At 46.3% G+C, this 23,605-nt stretch overlaps 1 protein-coding gene across 2 annotated transcripts in view; it reads right to left on the minus strand.

Annotated features, from left to right (window-relative positions):
- The window catches only part of CRTC1 (CREB regulated transcription coactivator 1), a 462,675-nt gene that overhangs the window by 153,885 nt on the left and 285,185 nt on the right, over nucleotides 1–23,605 (minus strand). For both annotated transcript variants that reach the window (XM_063914768.1, XM_063914769.1), the window contains exon 8: nucleotides 3,725–3,945. In XM_063914768.1, the coding sequence (XP_063770838.1) occupies nucleotides 3,725–3,945 (221 nt within the window). The remainder of the gene's footprint in view (nucleotides 1–3,724; nucleotides 3,946–23,605) is intronic.

The raw sequence follows: 23,605 nt of genomic DNA on the forward strand, positions 1-23,605 counted from the left end.
CCTGATGTCATTGCCTTGCATCAAGCTGCCCTAATATTGCCTCCTGTAAATGGTCTCAATTCATCAGTGATTTAGTAAGGAGCACAATTTGGTTTACATTGGACTGAGAATATTATTACCAAACAGGAAACTTTCTGACAAATTATCTATACTAAGATACCACTGAAAAAGTTCTACAATTAACCTGGTTAAAGTAGACATTGCTGTGTGGAGTCATATCACCTGGGAAAAAGAAAGGTTTGTTATAAAGTAATGTGGAGAGGTTTTTCACTGGATACAAATCATTCCTCTTACAATTACTAAAAGGACACAATTGATTTATTCCCAGTGCTGGGTCTTCAGTCTGTCCAACGGCTCTAAAGAGAGTGTGATTTTATAATAATGTGCATCGGTATATTACATACATGTTTACATTTTTCCTTTTTTATTTGTACTTTTTATTTTTTACATATGTTTTTCATTTTAATATGTCCAATGTGTTTTTGAGAGTTTATGCAATATATGTGCAATAAATTGTGGATTGCTTGATACTATCACAGACAGCGCTTCCCTTCTCTTTTTTTTTCTTTTTTTTTTTATATACAAAAATCTTTTTGAGGTTCAGCCTCTCAAAATGGGAAGCTGCGGTCGATGAGAAGTGTCTACAATTATATTATTGAGTGTCTTCACAGCCATTACACTAGCGCCCACTTTTATTGTTGTATTTACTGTAATTGCATGAAAACTAAACCTAAAGTGTGTTCTAATAATCACAAGAAAAGTAAAAGCTTAAACCTGTTTGGGTGAGAAAGTAAGCATCACATCATGATTCACATACTGTATTACAGCACGAAAACTGTACTGCTATTATTACTGTACTGTTATACGCAGCAGAAACACATCATGTGTCAGATGGTAAGAGAGTATGCAAACCTCTACATGCAGACATGAAAGGTCCTTATCTATTCAGACTATGGCGCTTGCAGGGCTGTTTCTGTTTTGAGGAAGCAGGAAACCACAGTTAGTGCCGCGGCAGGCGCCCAGTGCGGTTGCACTGCTCGCCTGCCCCAAGAAACGGCCCTGGGCGCTTGCATTATGTGTTATCGATACAAAGATGTTTTTTTTGATCCGGCAAAACAGAAAGAAATAATTTTTTTCAAAAGTTATCTGAGCTCAATGCTCTGAATACCCCTATTAGATTCACTGCCAATATCCAACCAACAAGGATCAGCTTCTTGGACGTGACAGTAAACGGAGAGCAACTTTAAGAAAAGCACTGACAGGAACACCATACTACATCCTTCAAGCCACCACCCGTCATCGCTAAAGGGCGGTCTACCTATTTTGCAGCTTTTGAGGGTACTGCACATGAATTCCAGCCCAGAGCTTGCTGAGGTACAACTTTTGGAACACAGGTACTTACCAGTAATCATCAACAAATGTTTACAGAAAGCAAAGGCCTAACATGCTGGCTATCGAATGGTTGTGACATTACAAATGTATCCGTTTTCCGATCATGCATATTTAAGCATTGGGATCTTGTGCCACAGATCCTAAATTCTGCCTAAACTGAAAAAAAGCTGTTTTCCGCTCAAAGAGGCCATTATTTACGCAATATGCTTATGAGACCCACACTGAATCTTGCAAGTGGACCCTACATTCTGACACACACATAGTAGTGAGAAGATTCAAATAAAACTTAGGCCGCATAAACACTAGGACAACCAAGATCGCGATCAACAGGATGACCGATGTAAAGCACATCGGTCACCCTGAACGCTAGGCAATATAGTGTTCATGGACACATTCAGATGCATACCGTTGTAAGCTGGGTTGTCACATCTGATGGGAAAGGGAGCGTGCATTTGAGTATACACACTGGATGATGTGCACGATATGTCGGACATATTGCTTAGTGTGTACCCATCAGGGGGTGTGCTTTGATATGGGCTAAAAGCATGTCCCTGTCATTGAGGCACTTGTATAGGTACTGCTTTACCACTTTTTTTTTTTTTTTTAAAGGCCTTTACTGCCCATGGCTTGGCCCCACCCCTCGCTTTATCCCCGTTCTAATTGCCAACAGGAGGCACTGCTATCGGTGCCTCCCAAACTAATTTAATGTATTTAAATTATTAGAATATTATAACAAAGATACTTATGAACAGAATGTGTGTCATAAGCATCTTCTTTGTATTATTTTAATCATTAATGACAGGATAGGCTCTGTCTTCACGGACTGCACGTCCCTGGTACCCACCCTTAGAGTAATTTACACAACAGTGGTAGAACTTTGTAATAAGGGGATGCAGTCAATATATCGGTTGTCGGGATCTCAGCGTTCAGGAAACCGATGCCGGAATCTCGACACCCAGTAAAATACCGACCCCTAGAATCTCGACAACTAATCTGTATTCCCACTTGGTTGGGAACAGAACCTGTGGCGAGCAAAGCGAGTCACCAGGCACGATGTGTGGTGAGCACAGCGAGCCCACGAGGGAACTCGCTGCCAGGATTCCGGCAGACAGGATGCCGCGATCGGTATAGTGACAGCAGGAATCTCATCTGCCGGGATATTATATGTATTCCGTAATAACATTATTAGGAGGTCTGTTGAAATCAGAGATTAACTATACTACACATCAGGAAACTTAATTGAATCTGCTAATGGACCTTACAGATGTGTCCTCTTACATCCTTGCTGCAGTCACGCTTAACAGCCATTCAAGTCACGTCATGAGTATAGAGCTGTCTTTTTTTGCATTTTGTTTCAGTGCAAATTCGTCTTAGACGCAGTGTAATGCAATAGGACGCACAAGCAGCCGATTAAATTTATATTCATCATGCTTACATTCCATGTGTAATTGCGGCTGTATCTGCAAACAAAATGTTATACTTCAGTGTTTTCCTGAACGTGGCATTTCAGATGCAGATACATCAGCAATTACATAAAGAATATAGGAATGTCCCACATCCTTTTAATCACTGCGCTTTTTCCATTTTCACGAAAAAAAATAAATCACAAAAACAGATGGTCGCGCTACCAAGTCACACAGCACTCACACGTTATGTGTAACGTGACTTATAGCGTACAGAGCAAAGATATAAGAGGACACAGCTGTACGCGTTAGTTTGATACAGGAGCTAGTGATCGTGATTACAGTCATTCTATTTCAACCTGCACAGACTTAGGACAGCATTTCTGTTCTAGGTCTACGCTGAGCCTACACATTTGAACTTCACAATATCAACACTTAACAGTTAACAAGCTCTGCAGGGCACAAATTTCACAAACTGACTTTTTGGAAAGGTGGTATCCTATGCCAAGTTGACAGCCAGCAAGCTCTTTGGAATGGCACATTCTACTGTTAATGCTAATAAAGTATCTTCCATACACACATTTAGAACACCAATAAAGTATTAAACCAGAATCACATTCAATTAGCCAGTAAGAACAACCATCCCAGACAGATCATTTAAAATAGTCCTTGTATATTCAAAAAGCAGCTTACCAAACTAGCCTAACAATACTTGAATCATCTGCTTTATATTTCATACATTTAATATGTGCCAGTATTTTAGTAACTCTAGAGGTATGCTTACTAAAGAGCCACCACTTTATGGCTGTTCTGGCCACAGGTTTCAAAAAGTGCAGTAACTTAAAATGCAGAACATTCGTGCATTTCACTCGCATGCTTTTTTCTTTAGTACTTAAACTTGCCTGCACATTATATTTGATTCTGCTTACCTGGACTGGCAGTGCTAATACCCAGGTGAGTTAAATTTGTGGTTAGGTTTCCAGTACTGTTGGAGTTAGTCAGTGTTGGGAATGTAGAATCCTCAGGATCTAATGGTATCGGTAATGGAGAAGGGAAGTGGATGTTTGTCAAGTCTGGCAGTGAACCTCCTGTGTTATGTGCAGCAGGGATGAGGCTTGTAGTGTTCTCCTGGTCATTTGAAGGGTAAATGCTTCAAATAAAAAAATAAAAAAATCAGAGCATTTAAACATAGTACTACAAAACAGAGGCATTTTGCTCAATAAACCAAGGTTAAATTGCATATACTCTATGTCAGTGATCTCCAATCCGTAGCTCGCAAACTACCGGTAGCTCGCCGTAGTATTTTCGGTACCTCACAGAGCACACGGGCTTGGGCAGTCACTGGCACTCCTCCCTTCCTTCATTTTTAATATGGTGCCAGCCGTCAGCCAATCAGAGCTCGTGGACCGGCAGTGGCGGCACCTGATTGGCTGCCGGACCGCGAGTTTTGATTTGCTCACTTACCGGCACCATATTTTAAATGCCCGCCGCCGTCGGAGACTCTGTCACCCTCACCGCAGCTGTTCTCCAGACTTCATAGGAGAGGCGCGCGCTGCGCTCTCCTCCCCTTCCATCCCTCATACAGGAGGAGCAGCACCGGAGGCAGTAGAAGAAGCCAGCAAGGGATAGCACTGTGTGGGGCACTGTATCGGACACTGCGGGGGGGGGGGGCATTATTTGTGTATCTGGAACTGCTTGAGGCATTATTTGTGTATCTGGCACTGCTGGGAGGCATTATTTGAATATCTGTCACTGCTGAGGGGCATTATATGTTTATCTGGCACTGCTGAGGGGCATTGTTTGTTTATCTGGCACTACGTGGGGGGGGCATTACTTGTAGTTGTGAGGCCACACCCTCTGTGTGAGGCCACACCCACTTTCGTAGGAACGCAAGCGCATTGGGGGGAGGGGGAGCTCCTTCAGAGGTTTTATTTTCCAAAAGTAGCTCACACCTCAATTAAGGTTGGAGACCACTGACCTATGTATATTAAATGTTTACCACATGTAATTATTTTTCAAGATAGATATGCCAAAAACAAAGTAGACAAAACAATCTTAAACGGGCAACCGGACAAAAAAAAAAAAAAAAAAGTAATTACTGTAAAATAGTTAACAAAAATAAACATATACCGAGGAGACAGAATGTAATTGTGTTACAAATATATAAAATGATAGATGCCACGCTTCAAAAATGTGAAACAGCTTAGAAACAATCCAAAATTGAAAGCATGTCATCTAAATACTAAGAACACACAATATGTAAACAGAGCTTGAAAATCATCATTTTAATTAACACTATATAAATATGATGCTTTGGGGCTGTGTACTTTATAAAGAAACACATTTTTGCTTTCTGTCAATAAAGTCCTTGAAATGTATATACAAACACTTCACTGGAATCTCAGTTTTTGGATAATATAAATATTTCTAGTTTTCTTCACATTCAAGATAATGAGATCACATCTACGTTTTAGGATAACCCTCTTCTTTGGAGCACATGGAAAGTGTGGTACATACTGCGGAATCGTTATAGCCTAAACACCCACTACTCATTGCATCTTCCTTTCTGTAAAAAAAAAATAGGATTTCAGGGCGGCATGGCAGCTTATCCCTTCACAATATGGAGGACAGGGGGGATTGATTCTATAGGGCATTTGGTTAATTTGAAAGACAAAAGGCCTCTTCTGTACTCGGAAGCTGTGGCTAAATTTTAGATTCTTCAAGCTTACCTAGTGGCATTCCTACAATCTCAATACTATATTTCAACAGTAATTAGAGAATTTGGAGACCTAGATTGGGATAACCAATTAGATAAGCTCATAAGACGTGGCCCATCTCATAAGAAAAGCTTTTTCTTATTATGTATCCTTGGAACTTCCCATTGACTATGCTGACTCACAATCAGGAATGTGTCAGTGGCTGGTTAATTTTCCCGCTTTCTCAACTCAAGATCTTCTACATTTTCTCAATGTCTCTTGTAAACTTCTTTTGTCTAGCATGCATCCAGAATTATTCTACAATATGATACACAGAACTTATCTTTCTCCTAATAAACAATATCACATGGGCTTAACCTCCTCAGACAGATGTCCCACATGGCATCAGGGGATGGCATACTTGTACCACTCCTCTTTAAATTGCCCAATGATTAGGGGGTTCTGGATGAGAGTAAAGTGAGATGCAGAAAACACGTTAATTATGTTCCTTTGCTGCTTGAATGGGCTACATTTGGATTTCCTCCAAAGATTCAACGAGTAACTAAAGGTGGTATTAGCCGTAAGTTCTGCAGCTAAAAAAAACTATTTTGCAGAATTGGATACATACTAGCTCTCCAGCATTTTCATTTTATAAGGACAAGCTTCACCACATTTTTAGGATGGACTGGACCGAGACCGTGTTTGGAAAGGAGAGGAGACTGGGTCCATTTTAGATGTTTGTGAGAGCTACATTGCCCTGATCACACTCTCCCCCTGTGCGTTGGGAAATTCATAACAGTCTGCATTTGACTACTTGGTACGGGCTAAGAATATTAGATAGAAATCCTCCTGTTGCGTTATAAATCAATGGGTTATACAGATCTTTATATGGTGCAGGAAACAAGAGTCACACACTTTATTCACATTATCTTCTTGTACTTTATACGTTATAAATATTTTAGTAAATGTCACTATTGTCATTTCTCTTTAATGGTTCACAATGTATTATGTGACCAGGAAAAGTAAAAGAAAATGATATTGCATTATGGTAACTAATGCTAACATATGATCTTTGTACAATCCACTCTTACATTATATATTCTGTTATGCTAAAATTAAAAGCAAAATTTAAGGATACTTCTCTAGGCATAAGAAGGGTACATAGATGTGCAGACAAGTACCTCTCATTGCACTCAGCAAAATCCAGCAAATGTTGAGCAGGGCATAACCATCAAGCTATTAAAATGGTATAGATCTTTACATGCATAAGAGCACAATTAGATGCAAAAATCTAACAGTAACACCCCTCTAGAGTAAAACAATGCTTCATCACACTGTAGAGCAGAGGTCAGTTTAAGGGTTACCCAAGTTTTTCGCCTTTGTGCATATAGGCAGCCATTTGACAAGGCATTCCTCTCAAATGCCCCACATCCAGTGGTAAAGCACCATTTTTGTGGGGACTATCCTGCTGTTTCACCCTAGGCCACAGTGTTCCACGCTGAAAATGTTCGTTAGGTTTGTTTTTTTGGGGGGTGGGGTGTTTGGGGGGAAACACACTGACAGAATAAAATAGATGCACACAGCATCTACTTGCAATACAGGCCGCAGGGAAAGCATGGAGCCAGCCGGGTACGCCCCCACGGTGATTAATACAGAGGTCACGAATCCTTTCCCTCAATGCTCCTCCCCTCTTCTGTTTATGCACACAATGTGTGTGAGAGGTCTCTTCTACTACAGCTAAAGCAGGGCAGTATGGACGAGTATGTATACATCTTTAATAGTAAATATAGTGTGAAACTAAAATACAAGTGTGTTAAACTTACAGAGGCATCAAAGCTAATAACAGCTGCAAACAGTTGCTACTTATATCATCTGCTTCCGAGAGATTGCATTTTAAGGTTTTAATTTGAAAACTTAAAAGTAATGAATTATTTGTTATTTGCTGTACGTGTGTTTCAATACTGGCTCACAGCTACAGCAAGTTATGAAAGTAACTATGTCCATTACAATTCAAAGTTTAAGGGTTAGTTAAGACGAGAAATTAAACACAATGGAATTGGTGAAAAAAGTCACCAAAGGTTGAAAATAAATAGAAATTGCAAATTCTGTGGCGTTAAATTTTAACATCTGCTGCACACGAATTGCATTATACAGATTTAGAAAAAGGTTACATAAACCTTTTACAAATACTGTGGGAATAGCCATCTAATATCACAGGTTCAATGTGACAATGTTCTATGATTAAATCATCTATAATTTGCTTTTAAAATGTAAGTTATTTAAGCATATCTGATCATGCATAGACCATATCTTAAGTTCAGAGTATAAAGAATAAGGTAGGTATTCATTAAAGCTTGGAGAGAGTTACAATTGTGAGAGATAAAGTACCAGCAAATCAGCTTCTGCATTGCACTTTACAGACAGTGATAAGTGCAAGGTGATAACGCACCAGCCAATCATTACGGATTTGAAAAAATAAGATTTTACTCACTGGTAAATCTATTTCTCGTAGTCCGTAGTGGATGCTGGGGACTCCGTAAGGACCATAGGGAATAGACGGGCTCCGCAGGAGACTGGGCACTCTAAAGAAAGATTTAGTACTACCTGGTGTGCACTGGCTCCTCCCTCTATGCCCCTCCTCCATACCTCAGTTAAGGAAACTGTGCCCGGAAGAGCTGACATTACAAGGAAAGGATTTTGAAATCCAGGGTAAGACTCATACCAGCCACACCAATCACACCGTATAACTCGAGATAAACTTACCCAGTTAACAGTATGAACAACAAACAAGCATCACTCAACTGATGCCACATAACATAACCCTTTAGTAAGCAATAACTATATACACGTATTGCAGAAAGTCCGCACTTGGGACGGGCGCCCAGCATCCACTACGGACTACGAGAAATAGATTTACCGGTGAGTAAAATCTTATTTTCTCTAACGTCCTAGTGGATGCTGGGGACTCCGTAAGTACCATGGGGATTATACCAAAGCTCCCAAATGGGCGGGAGAGTGCGGATGACTCTGCAGCACCGAATGGGCAAACTCAAGGTCCTCCTCAGCCAGGGTATCAAACTTGTAGAACTTTGCAAATGTGTTTGAACCCGACCAAGTAGCAGCTCGGCAAAGCTGTAATGCCGAGACCCCTCGGGCAGCCGCCCAAGAAGAGCCCACCTTTCTAGTGGAATGGGCTTTCACTGATTTTGGATGCGGCAATCCAGCCGCAGAATGAGCCTGCTGAATCGTGCCACAGATCCAGCGAGCAATAGTTTGCTTTGAAGCAGGAGCACCCAGCTTGTTGGATGCATACAGGACAAACAGCGAGTCAGTCTTCCTGACTCCAGCTGTTCTGGTCACATAAATCTTTAAAGCCCGGACTACGTCAAGCAACTTGGAATCCTCCAAGTCACCAGTAGCCGCAGGCACCACAATAGGTTGGTTCAAATGAAAGGATGACACCACCTTTGGCAGAAATTGCGGACGAGTCCGCAATTCTGCCCTATCCATATGGAAAACCAGATAGGGGCTTTTACATGACAAAGCCGCCAATTCTGACACACGCCTAGCCGAAGCTAAGGCCAACAGCATGACCACTTTCTACGTGAGATACTTTAGCTCCACGGTCTTAAGTGGCTCACACCAGTGGGATTTCAGGAAACTCAACACCACGTTAAGATCCCAAGGTGCCACAAAAGGGGGCTGAATATGCAGCACTCCCTTTACAAACGTCTGAACCTCAGGCAGTGAAGCCAGTTCTTTTTGGAAGAAAATGGATAGGGCCGAAATCTGGACCTTTATGGACCCTAATTTCAGACCCATAGTCACTCCTGACTGTAGGAAGTGCAGGAATCGACCCAGCTGGAATTCCTCTGTAGGGGCCTTCCTGGCCTCACACCAAGCAACATATTTTCGCCATATACGGTGATAATGCTTTGCTGTCACATCCTTCCTAGCCTTTATCAGCGTAGGAATAACTTCATCCGGAATGCCTTTTTCCGCTAGGATCCGGCGTTCAACCGCCATGCCGTTAAACGCAGCACCGGTAAGTCTTGGAACAGACAGGGCCCTTGTTGTAACAGGTCCTGTCTGAGAGGCAGAGGCCACGGGTCCTCTGTGAGCATTTCTTGCAATTCCGGGTACCAAGTCCTTCTTGGCCAATCCGGAACAATGAGTATTGTTCTCACTCCTCTTTTCCTTACAATTCTCAGCACCTTTGGTATGAGAGGAAGAGGAGGAAACACATAGACCGACTGGAACACCCACGGTGTTACTAGTGCGTCCACAGCTATCGCCTGAGGGTCCCTTGACCTGGCGCAATATCTTTTTAGCTTTTTGTTGAGACGGGACGCCATCATGTCCACCTGTGGCAGTTCCCATCGATTTGCAATCCGCGTGAAGACTTCTTGATGAAGTCCCCACTCTCCCGGGTGGAGGTCGTGCCTGCTGAGGAAGTCTGCTTCCCAGTTGTCCACTCCCGGAAAGAACACTGCTGACAGCGTTAGTACGTGATTCTCCACCCAACGAAGAATCCTGGTGGCTTCTGCCATTGCCACCCTTCTTTTTGTGCCGCCCTGGCGGTTCACATGGGCCACTGCCGTGATGTTGTCTGACTGAACCAGCACTGGTTGGTTTCGAAGCAGAGGCTCCGCTTGACTCAGGGCGTTGTATATGGCCCTTAGTTCCAGGATATTGATGTGCAGACAAGTCTTCTGACTTGACCACAGCCCCTGGAAGTTTCTTCCTTGAGTGACTGCCCCCCATCCTCGGAGGCTTGCATCCGTGGTCACCAGGACACAGTCCTGTATGCCGAACCTGCGGCCCTCGTGGAGGTGAGCACTTTGCAGCCATCACAGAAGAGACACCCTGGCCCTGGGGGACAGGGTGATCACCTGATGCATCTGAAGATGCGATCCGGACCACTTGTCCAACAGATCCCACTGAAAGATCCTCGCATGGAACCTGCCGAAGGGAATGGCTTCGTATGACGCCACCATCTTTCCCAGGACTCGCGTGCAGTGATGCACCGATACCCGTTTTGGTTTTAGGAGGCCTCTGACCGGAGTCAGGAGCTCCTGAGCCTTCTCCTCCGGGAGAACCACCTTTTTCTGGTTTGTGTCCAGAATCATGCCCAGGAAGGGCAGACGCGTCGTAGGAATCAGCTGCGACTTTGGAATATTCAGAATCCAGCCGTGCTGTTGCAACACTTCCTGAGAGAGTGCTACGCTGATCAGCAACCGCTCCCTGGACCTCGCCTTTATGAGGAGATCGTCCAAGTATGGGATAATCGTAACCCCTTGCTTCCGAAGGAGCACCATCATTTCCGCCATCACCTTGGTAAATATTCTCGGTGCCGTGGACAGGCCAAACGGCAACGTCTGGAATTGGTAATGACAGTCCTGTACCACAAACCTGAGGTACTCCTGATGAGGTGGATAAATGGGGACATGCAAGTACGCATCCTTGATGTCCAGAGACACCATAAAATCCCCCTCTTCCAGGCTTGCAATGACCGCTCTGAGCGATTCCATTTTGAACTTTAATCTTTTCAGATAAATGTTCAGGGATTTTTAATTCAAAATGGGTCTGACCGAACCGTCCGGTTTCGGTACCACAAACATTGTGGAATAGTATCCTCTTCCTTGTTGAAGGAGGGGAACCTTTACCACCACCTGCTGGAGATATAACTTGTGAATTGCCGCTAATACTACTTCCCTTTCTATGGGGGAGGCTGGCAGGGCCGATTTGAGGTAACGGTGAGGGGGCATCACTTCGAATTCCAACTTGTATCCCTGAGACACAATCTGTATAGCCCAGGGATCCACCTGTGAGCGAACCCACTGGTGGCTGAAATTTCGGAGACGCGCCCCCACCGCTCCTGGCTCCTGTGGAGCCCCAGCGTCATGCGGTGGATTTAGTGGAAGCCGGGGAGGACTTCTGTTCCTGGGAACTAGCTGAATGGTGCAGCTTCTTTCCTCTACCCCTGCCTCTGGCCAGAAAGGACGCACCTCTGACCTTCTTGCTTCTCTGTAATCGAAAGGACTGCATTTGGTAATACGGTGCTTTCTTAGGCTGTGAGGGAATATATGGCAAAAAGTTTGACTTCCCAGCCGTAGCTGTGGAAACTAGGTCCGAGAGACCGTCCCCAAACAATTCCTCACCCTTGTAAGGTAACACCTCCATGTGCTTTTTGGAGTCGGCATCACCTGTCCATTGCCGAGTCCACAGGACCCTTCTGGCAGAAATTGACATTGCATTTATTCTAGAGCCCAGTAGGCAAATGTCCCTCTGGGCATCCCTCATATATAGGACAGCGTCTTTTATATGCCCCAGGGTCAGTAAAATGGTATCCTTGTCTAAGGTATCCATTTCCTCAGACAGATTATCTGTCCATGCTGCTACAGCACTACACATCCAGGCCGACGCAATAGCCGGCCTCAGTATAGTACCCGAGTGTGCATAAACAGACTTCAGGATACTTTCCTGCTTCCTATCTGCAGGATCCTTTAGGGTGGCCGTATCCTGTGACGGCAGGGCCACCTTTTTAGATAAGCGTGTCAGAGCTTTATCTACCCTAGGGGAGGATTCCCAGCGCATCCTGTCCGTTGGCGGGAAAGGGTACGCCATAAGTAACCTTTTGGAAATCAGCACTTTCTTATCAGGAGAATCCCATGCTTTTTCACATAATTCATTTAACTCATGTGAAGGGGGAAAAGTCACCACTTGCTTTTTCTCCCCATACATATACACCCTTTTGTCAGGGATAGGGTTTTCCACCGATATATGCAATACATCCTTCATTGCTATAATCATGTATCGGATGGCTTTAGTCATTTTAGGCTGCAACTTTGCCTCATCGTCATCGACACTGGAGTCAGAATCCGTGTCGACATCTGTGTCAACCAACTGGGATAGTGGGCGCTTTTGAGACCCTGACAGCCTCTGAGCTGCAGAATCAGACACGGGTTGAGACCCTGACTGATTATCCAACCTTTTATGCAAGGAGCTTACGTTATCATTTAACACCTTCCACATATCCATCCAATCAGGTGTCGGCGGCGACACCAGTCACTTGCACTTGTTCTGCCTCCACGTAACCGTCCTCGTCAAACATGTCGACACAAACGTACTGACACACCGCACACACACACACAGGGAATGCTCTAACTGAGGACAGGACCCCACAAGGCCTTTTGGGGAGACAGAGAGTATGCCAGCACACACCCCAGCGCTATATAACCCAGGGATTACACAGTAACTTAGTGTTTACCCAGTAGCTGCTGTTTATGATAATTTGCGCCTAAATTTATGTGCCCCCCCTCTCTTTTTACCCTTTTTCTACCTTGATACTGCAGGGGAGAGCCTGGGGAGCTTCCTCTCAGCGGAGCTGTGAAGAGAAAATGGCGCTGGTTAGTGCTGAGGAAGAAGGCCCCGCCCCCTCAGCAGCGGGCTTCTGTCCCGGGTCTGTGTAATAAAATGGCGGGGGCTCGTACATATATACAGTGCCCAGCTGTATATGTGTCTTTTTGCCAAGAGGTATCCTAATTGCTGCCCAGGGCGCCCCCCCCCTGCGCCCTGCACCCTACAGTGACCGGAGTGTGTGGGTAGTGTGGGCGCAATGGCGCACAGCTACAGTGCTGTGCGCTACCTCATGTGAAGACAGGAGTCTTCTGCCGCCGATTTCGATGTCTTCTTGCTTCTGCCGGCTTCTGACTTCTGGCTCTGCGAGGGGGGCGGCGGCGCGGCTCCGGACGACAAGGTCAGGTCCTGTGTTTGATCCCTCTGGAGCTAATGGTGTCCAGTAGCCTAAGAAGCGCAACCTAGCCGCAGTTAGTAGGTTTGCTTCTCTCCCCTCAGTCCCACGTAGCAGAGAGTCTGTTGCCAGCAGAAGCTCTCTGAAAATAAAAAAAACCTAACGAAAATACTTTTATTAGCAAGCTCAGGAGAGCTCACTAAAAGCACCCATCTCTGGCCGGGCACAGATTCTAACTGGATGAGGGGCATAGAGGGAGGAGCCAGTGCACACCAGGTAGTACTAAATCTTTCTTTAGAGTGCCCAGTCTCCTGCGGAGCCCGTCTATTCCCCATGGTCCTTATGGAGTCCCCAGCATCCACTAGGACGTTAGAGAAAATAAGATTTTACTCACCGGTAAATCTATTTCTCGTAGTCCGTAGTGGATGCTGGGACTCCGTAAGGACCATGGGGATTAGCGGCTCCGCAGGAGACTGGGCACAACTAAAGAAAGCTTTAGGACTACCTGGTGTGCACTGGCTCCTCCCACTAAGACCCTCCTCCAGACCTCAGTTAGGATACTGTGCCCGGAAGAGCTGACACAAATAGGAAAGATTTTGAATCCCGGGTAAGACTCATACCAGCCACACCAATCACACCGTATAACTCGTGATACTATACCCAGTTAACAGTATGAAATATAACTGAGCCTCTCAACAGATGGCTCAACAATAACTTTTTAGTTAGGCAATAACTATGTACAAGTATTGCAGACAATCCGCACTTGGGATGGGCGCCCAGCATCCACTACGGACTACGAGAAATAGATTTACCGGTGAGTAAAATCTTATTTTCTCTGACGTCCTAAGTGGATGCTGGGAACTCCGTAAGGACCATGGGGATTATATCAAAGCTCCCAAACGGGCGGGAGAGTGCGGATGACTCTGCAGCACCGAATGAGCAAACTCTAGGTCCTCCTCAGCCAGGGTATCAAACTTGTAGACTGTTGCAAAAATGTTTGAACCCGACCAAGTAACAGCTCGGCAAAGTTGTAAAGCCGAGACCTCTCGGGCAGCCGCCCAAGAAAAACCCACTTTCCTCGTAGAATGGGCTTTTACAGATTTAGGGTGCGGCAGTCCAGCCGCAGAATGTGCAAGTTGAATCGTGCTACAGATCCAGCGAGCAATAGTCTGCTTAGAAGCAGGAGCACCCAGCTTGTTGGGTGCATACAGGATAAATAGCGAGTCAGTTTTCCTGACTCCAGCCGTCCTGGAAACATATACTTTTCAGGGCCCTGACTACGTCCAGTAACTTGGAATCCTCCAAGTCCCAAGTAGCCGCAGGCACCACAATAGGTTGGTTCACATGAAAAACTGATACCACCTTAGGAAGGAATCGGGAACGAGTCCTCAATTCCGCCTTATCCATATAAAATACAGATAAGGGCTTTTGTATGACAAAGCCGCCAATTCTGATACACGCCTGGCCGACGCCACGGCCTACAGCATGACCACTTTCCACGTGAGGTATTGTAGCTCCACGGATTTAAGTGGCTCAACCCAATGCGACTTCAGGAAATCCAACACCACGTTGAGATCCCACGGTGCCACTTGAGGCACAAACGGGGGCTGACTATGCAGCACTCCCTTAACAAAAGTACGAACTTCAGGCAGTGAAGCCAGTTCTATTTTGGAAGAAAATCGATAGAGCCGAAATCTGGACCTTCATGGAACCCAATTTTAGGCCCATAGTCACCTCTGACTGTAGGAAGTGCAGAAATCGACCTAGCTGAAATTTCTCCTTTGGGGCCTTCCTGGCCTCACAGCACGCAACATATTTCCACCATATGCGGTGATAATGGTTTGCGTTCACTTCTTTCCTAGCTTTAAATAGCATAGGGATAACTTCCTCCGGAATGCCCTTTTCCTTCAGGATCCGGCGTTCAACCGCAATGCCGTCAAACGCAGCCGCGGTACGTCTTGGAACAGACAGGCCCCCTGCTGCAGCAGGTCCTGTCTGAGCGGCAGAGGCCATGGGTCCTCTGAGATCATTTCTTGGAGTTCTGGTTACCAAGCTCTTCTTGGCCAACCCGGAACAATGAGTATAGTTCTTACTCCTCTCCTTCTTATTATTCTCATTACCCTGGGTAAGAGAGGCAGAGAAGGGAACACATACACAGACTGGTACACCCACGGTGTTACCAGAGCGTCCACAGCTATCACCTGAGGGTCCCTTGACCTGGCGCAATATCTTTGTAGCTTTTTGTTGAGGCGGGACGCCATCATGTCCACCTGTGGCCTTTCCCAACGGTGTACAATCATTTGGAAAACTTCTGGATGAAGTCCCCACTCTCCCGGGTGGAGGTCGTGTCTTCTGAGAAAGTCTGCTTCTCAGTTGTCCACTCCAGGAATGAGCACTGCTGACAGTGCTAACACATGACTTTCCGCCCATCGGAGAATCCTTGTGGCTTCTGCCATCGCCATCCTGCTTCTTGTGCCGCCCTGTCGGTTTACATGAGCGACCGCCGTGATGTTGTCTGACTGGATCAGCACCGGCCGGTGTTGAAGCAGGGGTCTAGCCTGACTTAGGGCATTGTAAATGGCCCTTAGTTCCAGAATATTTATGTGTAGGGAAGTCTCCTGACTTTTCCATAGCCTTGGAAGTTTCTTCCCTGTGTGACTGCCCCCCAGCCTCGAAGGCTGGCATCCGTGGTCACCAGGACCCAGTCCTGTATACCGAATCTGCGGCCCCCTAGAAGATGAGCACTCTGCAGCCACCACAACAGCGACACCCTGGCCATTGGAGACAGGGTTATCCGCCGATGCATCTGAAGATGCGACCCGGACCACTTGTCCAACAGATCCCACTGGAAAATCCTTGCATGGGACCTGGCGAATGGAATTTCTTCGTAAGAAGCTACCATCCTTCCCAGGGCTCGCGTGCATTGATGCACCGACACCTGTATACGTATTAGGAGGTCTCTGTCTAGAGACGACAACTCCTTGGACTTCTCCTCCGGGAGAAACCCTTTTTATCCTGTTCTGTGTCCAGAACCATACCCAGGAACAGTAGACGCGTCGTAGGAACCAGCTGCGACTTTGGAATATTCAGAATCCAGCCGTGCTGTTGTAGCACTTCCCGAGATAGTGCTACTCCGCCGAACAACTGCTCCCTGGACCTCGCCTTTATAAGGAGATCGTCCAAGTACGGGATAATTATTTCGGCCATTACCTTGGTAAATACCTCGGTGCCGGGGACAGACCAACGGCAACATCTGGAATTGGTAATGACAATCCTGTACTACAATTTTGAGGTACTCCTGGTGAAGAGGGTAAATAGGGACATTCAGGTAAGCATCCTTGATGTCCAGTGATACCATGAAATTCTCCAGGCTTGCAATAATCGCCCTGAGCGATTCCATTTTGAACTTGAACCTTCGTATATAAGTGTTCAAGGCTTTCAATTTTAGAATGGGTCTCACCGAACCGTCTGGTTTCGGTACCACAACATTTTGGAATAGTAACCCCGGCCTTGTTGAAGGAGGGGTACCTTGATTTCACCTGCTTGAAGTACAGCTTGTGAATTGCCGCCAGTACTACCTTTCTCCGAGGGCAGCAGGCAAGGCTGATGTGAGGTAACGGCGAGGGGGAGTCGCCTCGAACTCCAGCCTGTATCCCTGTGATACTATTTGCAGAACCTAGGGATCCACCTGTGGGCAAGCCCACTGGTCCCTGAAGTTCCCGAGACGCGCCCCTACCGCACCTGTCTCCACCTGTGGAGCCCAAACGTCATGCGGTGGACTCAGAGGAAGCGGGGGAAGATTTTTGATCCTGGGAACTGGCTGCTGGTGCAGCTTTTTCCTTCTTCCCTTGTCTCTGTGCAGAAAGGAAGCGCCTTTGACCCGCTTGCTTTTCTGAAGCCGAAAGGACTGTACCTGAAAATACAGTGCTTTCCTAGGCTGTGAGGAAACCTGAGGTAAAAATTTTTCTTCCCAGCTGTTGCTGTGGATACGAGGTCCCAGGGACCATCCCCAAACAATTCCTCACCCTTATAAGGCAGAATCTTCATGTGCCTTTTATAGGCAGCATCACCTGTCCACTGCCGGGTTTCTAATACCCTCCTGGCAGAATGGACATTGCATTAATTCTGGATGCCAGCCGGCAAATATCCCTCTGTGCATCCTTTATATCTAAGACGACGTCTTTAATATGCTCTATGTTAGCAAACTATTATCCCTGTCTTAGAGTATTAATATTATCTGACTGGGTATAAGACCACGCTGCAGCAGCACTATTTATGCTGAGGCAATTGCAGGTCTCAGTATATAACCTGAGTGTGTATATACAGACTTCAGGATAGCCTCCTGCTTTTTATCAGCAGGCTCCTTCAAGGTGGCCGTATCCTAAGACGGCAGTGCCACCTTTTTTCACAAACATGTGAGCGCCTTATCCACCCTAAGGGATATCTCCCAACGTGACCTATCCTCTGGCGGGAAAGGGTACGCCATCAGTAACTTTTTAGAAATTACCAGTTTCTTATTGGGGGAACCCACGCTAACTTTACACACTTCATTCATTCATCTGATGGGGGAACAAAACACTGGCTGCTTTTTCTCCCCAAAAATAAAACCCCTTTTATGTGGTACTTGGGTTCATGTCAGAAATGCGTAACACATTTTTCATTGCGGAGATCATGTAACGGATGTTCCTAGTGGATTGTGTATATGTCTCAACCTCGTCGACACTGGAGTCAGACTCTGTGTCGACATCTGTGTCTGCCATCTGAGGTAACGGGCGCTTTTTTGAGCCCCTGATGGCCTTTGAGACGCCTGGGCAGGCGCGGGCTGAGAAGCCGGCTGTCCCACAGCTGTTTTACGTCATCCAGCCTTCTATGTAAGGAGTTGACATTGTCGGTTAATACCTTCCACCTATCCATCCACTCAGGTGTCGGCCCCACAGGGGGCGACATCCCATTTATCGGCCTCTGCTCCACCTCCACGCAACCTTCCTCATCCCACATGTCGACACAGCCGTACCGACACACAGCACACACACACAGGGAATGCTCTGACTGAGGACAGGACCCCACAAAGTCCTTTGGGGAGACAGAGAGAGAGTATGCCAGCACACACCAGAGCGCTATATAATGCAGGGATTAACACTATAACTGAGTGATTTTTCCCCCAATAGCTGCTTGTATAAACAATATTGCGCCTAAATTTAGTGCCCCCCCTCTCTTTTTAACCCTTTGAGCCTGAAAACTACAGGGGAGAGCCTGGGGAGCTGTCTTCCAGCTGCACTGTGAAGAGAAAATGGCGCCAGTGTGCTGAGGGAGATAGCTCCGCCCCTTTTTCGCTGACTTTTCTCCCGCTTTTTTATGGATTCTGGCAGGGGTATTTATCACATATATAGCCTCTGGGGCTATATATTGTGATGATTTTGCCAGGCAAGGTGTTTATATTGCTGCTCAGGGCGCCCCCCCCCCCCCAGCGCCCTGCACCCATCAGTGACCGTAGTGTGAGGTGTGCATGAGGAGCAATGGCGCACAGCTGCAGTGCTGTGCGCTACCTTGGTGAAGACTGAAGTCTTCTGCCGACGATTTTCCGGAACACTTATTGCTTCTGGCTCTGTAAGGGGGCCGGCGGCGCGGCTCCGGGACCGAACATCAATGGCCGGTTCCATGCGGTCGATCCCTCTGGAGCTAATGGTGTCCAGTAGCCTAAGAAGCCCAAGCTACCACCAGTTAGGTAGGTTCGCTTCTTCTCCCCTTAGTCCCTCGCTGCATTGAGTCTGTTGCCAGCAGATCTCACTGTAAAATAAAAAACCTAAAATATACTTTCTTTCTAGGAGCTCAGGAGAGCCCCTAGTGTGCATCCAGCTCAGCCGGGCACAAGAATCTAACTGAGGTCTGGAGGAGGGTCTTAGTGGGAGGAGCCAGTGCACACCAGGTAGTCCTAAAGCTTTCTTTAGTTGTGCCCAGTCTCCTGCGGAGCCCGCTAATCCCCATGGTCCTTACGGAGTCCCAGCATCCACATAGGACGTCAGAGAAATGACAGTTATGAGCTGACTGGCTGGTGCGTTATCACCTTCTACTTAACATTGCTTTATCACATCTTTATCCCTTCCCCAGGCTTAATACATCTGCCCCTGTGTTTGGAAAATGACAGGAGCTGATTGGTTGGTAATTCAACTCTCACAATATTAACTCTCTCCAAGCGTAAATACTTGCATAAGCACTTGAAGACAAGGTGTTTGAGGTTCAACAGCTGATACAAAACTAGTCTGATTACTATGAAAGGAGTTTGCACAGGTAAGTTATCAGTTTTCTGCCTCCCTGATATTTATGTCAGTGTCATCTGTTGATGCCGCTATATTTTTATACACTGTATTTGTCCTATATTGTTTTGAATTGCAAATCACTGTTTTCTTGTTTTGCTTATTTATGTATCTGTAATTGGACACTGTGGATCCCTTGTGGCTCCATAAAAAGGATAATAAATAAATAGTACTGAACGCGGCTATATAGAGAACTGTAAAACAACAGAGAACTATAATAGGTGGTGGCAAATTAATGGTTAAGTCAATTGCAAAGTCTTTATTGTGCTGGGTGAAAGAAGAGCATTTAGTTGAAACTGCATGAAAGTATACAAGGGTAGCTGTATACCAAGGAGCTATATCAAGTTAATGGAGAGAGATTTCAGAGAGTCTTGTCAAGCCCAACACATAGATCTGCAGGTTTACAGATGGAGCCTCCATCATCGTTGCAGTTTCTCCACTTAAACTGAGTATTTTTTGGGGCCTTAACTATAGTTTAGGTTGTTGAGGTGTTGAGCGGAAAGGCGTGTTAAGGTGCGACAACATACACAGCATGCAATACACATCTTCACCACTAAGTGGCTAATGCTCCACTAATCCAGTACTGTACAGCGAATAGCGGCGGATGGATATACAGTACAGTACAGTGTTTGTACTGTCATAGTGTACTCTTAGAAAGCCCTGGCAAATGGCTTGTGACGACTGAAGACGGAGAGAGAGAGTCAATCAGGAACTTGAAGTGTATAGCGTACGGTAAATAAAGGAGGCATATTTTTACGCAGTGGGCTCACAATGCTTTACATGCCTCACAAATAAATTCCGGGATCCAAGACTGCATAATAGAGTCATCAGCACCCTAAAATGGCAACCGAGAAAAAATAAGATTTTACTCACCGGTAAATCTATTTCTTGTAGTCCGTAGTGGATGCTGGGAACTCTGTAAGGACCATGGGGAATAGACGGGCTCCGCAGGAGACTGGGCACTCTAAAAGAAAGATTAGGTACTATCTGGTGTGCACTGGCTCCTCCCTCTATGCCCCTCCTCCAGACCTCAGTTAGGACACTGTGCCCGGAAGAGCTGACACAATAAGGAAGGATTTTGAATCCCGGGTAAGACTCATACCAGCCACACCAATCACACCGTATAACTCGTGATACTATACCCAGTTAAAAGTATGAAATATAACTGAGCCTCTCAACAGATGGCTCAACAATAACCCTTTAGTTAGGCAATAACTATATACAAGTATTGCAGACAATCCGCACTTGGGATGGGCGCCCAGCATCCACTACGGACTACGAGAAATAGATTTACCGGTGAGTAAAATCTTATTTTCTGACGTCCTAGTGGATGCTGGGAACTCCGTAAGGACCATGGGGATTATACCAAAGCTCCCAAACGGGCGGGAGAGTGCGGATGACTCTGCAGCACCGAATGAGAGAACTCAAGGTCCTCCTCAGCCAGGGTATAGCAAACGTGTTTGCCCCTGACCAAGTTGCAGCTCGGCAAAGTTGTAAAGCCGAGACCCCTCGGGCAGCCGCCCAAGATGAGCCCACTTTCCTCGTGGAATGGGCTTTTACGGATTTAGGATGCGGCAATCCAGCCGCAGAATGCGCCAGCTGAATTGTGCTACAAATCCAGCGAGCAATAGTCTGCTTAGAAGCAGGAGCACCTAGTTTGTTGGGTGCATACAGGATAAAAAGCGAGTCAGTTTTCCCGACTCCAGCCGTCCTGGAAACATAAATTTTCAGGGCCCTGACTACGTCCAGTAACTTGGAATCTTCCAAGTCCCTAGTAGCCGCAGGCACTACAATAGGTTGGTTCAAGTGAAAAGCTGATACCACCTTAGGGAGAAACTGGGGACGAGTCCTCAATTCTGCCCTATCCATATGGAAAATCAGATAAGGGCTTTTACATGACAAACCCGCCAATTCTGACACACGCCTGGCCGAAGCCAAGGCCAATAACATGACCACTTTCCATGTGAGATATTTCAAATCCCCAGTTTTAAGTGGCTCAAACCAATGTGATTTCAGGAAACTCAACACCACGTTGAGATCCCAAGGTGCCACAGGAGGCACAAAAGGGGGCTGAACATGTAGCACTCCCTTTACAAATGTCTGAACTTCAGGCAGTGAAGCCAGTTCTTTCTGGAAGAAAATCGACAGAGCCGAAATCTGGACCTTAATGGAACCCAATTTTAGGCCAATAGTCACTCCCGACTGTAGGAAGTGCAGAAAACGACCCAGCTGAAATTCCTCAGTAGGGGCCTTCCTGGCCTCACATCACGCAACATATTTTCGCCAAATACGGTGATAATGGTTTGCGGTTACTTCTTTCCTAGCTTTTATCAGCGTAGGAATGACTTCCTCCGGAATGCCCTTTTCCTTTAGGATCCGGAATTCAACCGCCATGCCGTCAAACGCAGCTGCGGTAAGTCTTGGAACAGACAGGGCCCCTGCTGTAGCAGATCCTGTCTGAGCGGTAGAGGCCATGGGTCCTCTGATATCATTTCTTGGAGTTCTGGGTACCAAGCTCTTCTTGGCCAATCCGGAACCACGAGTATCGTTCTTACTCCTCGCCTTCTTATTATTCTCAGTACCTTTGGTATGAGAGGCAGAGGAGGGAACACATAAACCGACTGGTACACCCACGGTGTCACTAGAGCGTCCACAGCTATCGCCTGAGGGTCCATTGACCTGGCGCAATATCTCTTTAGCTTTTTGTTGAGGCGGGACGCCATCATGTCCACCTGTGGCCTTTCTCAACGGTTTACCAACAGTTGGAAGACTTCTGGATGAAGTCCCCACTCTCCCGGGTGTAGGTCGCGTCTGCTGAGGAAGTCTGCTTCCCAGTTGTCCACTCCCGGAATGAACACTGCTGACAGTGCTAAGACGTGATTTTCCGCCCATCGGAGAATCCTTGTGGCTTCTGCCATCGCCATCCTGCTTCTTGTGCCGCCCTGTCGGTTTACATGGGCGACTGCCGTGATGTTGTCTGATTGGATCAGTACCGGCTGGTTTTGAAGCAGGGGCCTTGCCTGACTTAGGGCATTGTAAATGGCCCTCAGTTCCAGAATATTTATGTGTAGGGACGACTCCTGACTTGACCAAAGTCCTTGGAAATTTCTTCCCTGTGTGACTGCCCCCCAGCCTTGAAGGCTGGCATCCGTGGTCACCAGGACCCAGTCCTGTATGCCGAATCTGCGGCCCTCTAGAAGAAGAGCACTCTGCAGCCACCACAGCAGAGACACCCTGGTCCTTGGAGACCGGGTTATCAGCCGATGCATCTGAAGATGCGATCCCGACCACTTGTCCAAGAGGTCCCACTGAAAGGTTCTTGCATGGAACCTGCCGAATGGAATTGCTTCGTATGAAGCTACCATTTTTCCGAGGATTCGTGTGCAGTGATGCACCGATACCTGTTTTGGTTTCAGAAGGTCTCTGATGACAGCTCCTTGGCTTTCTCCTGCGGGAGAAACACTTTTTCCTGTTCTGTGTCCAGAACCATCCCCAGGAACAGTAGGCGTGTGGAAGGAACCAGCTGTGGAATGTTTAGAATCCATCCGTGCTGTTGTAGCACTTCCCGAGATAGTGCTATTCCGACCAACAACTGCTCCTTGGACCTCGCCCTTATAAGGAGATCGTCCAAGTACGGGATAATTAAAACTCCCTTTTTTCGAAGGAGTATCATCATTTCTGCCATTACCTTGGTAAACACCCTCGGTGCCGTGGACAGTCCAAACGGCAGTGTCTGAAATTGGTAATGGCAATCCTGTACCACAAATCTGAGGTACTCCTGGTGAGGATGGTAAATGGGGACATGCAGGTAAGCATCCTTGATGTCCAGGGATACCATGTAATCCCCCTCCTCCAGGCTTGCAATAACCGCCCTGAGCGATTCCATCTTGAACTTGAATTTCTTTATGTGTGTGTTCAAGGATTTCAAATTTAAAATGGGTCTAACCGAACCGTCCGGTTTCGGTACCACAAACAGTGTGGAATAGTAACCCCCTCCTTGTTGAAGTAGGGGCACCCTGACTATCACCTGCTGGGAATACAGCTTGT

This window comes from Pseudophryne corroboree, chromosome 1 (assembly GCF_028390025.1).
Source record: "Pseudophryne corroboree isolate aPseCor3 chromosome 1, aPseCor3.hap2, whole genome shotgun sequence".
In the NCBI taxonomy this organism is placed as follows: domain Eukaryota; kingdom Metazoa; phylum Chordata; class Amphibia; order Anura; family Myobatrachidae; genus Pseudophryne; species Pseudophryne corroboree.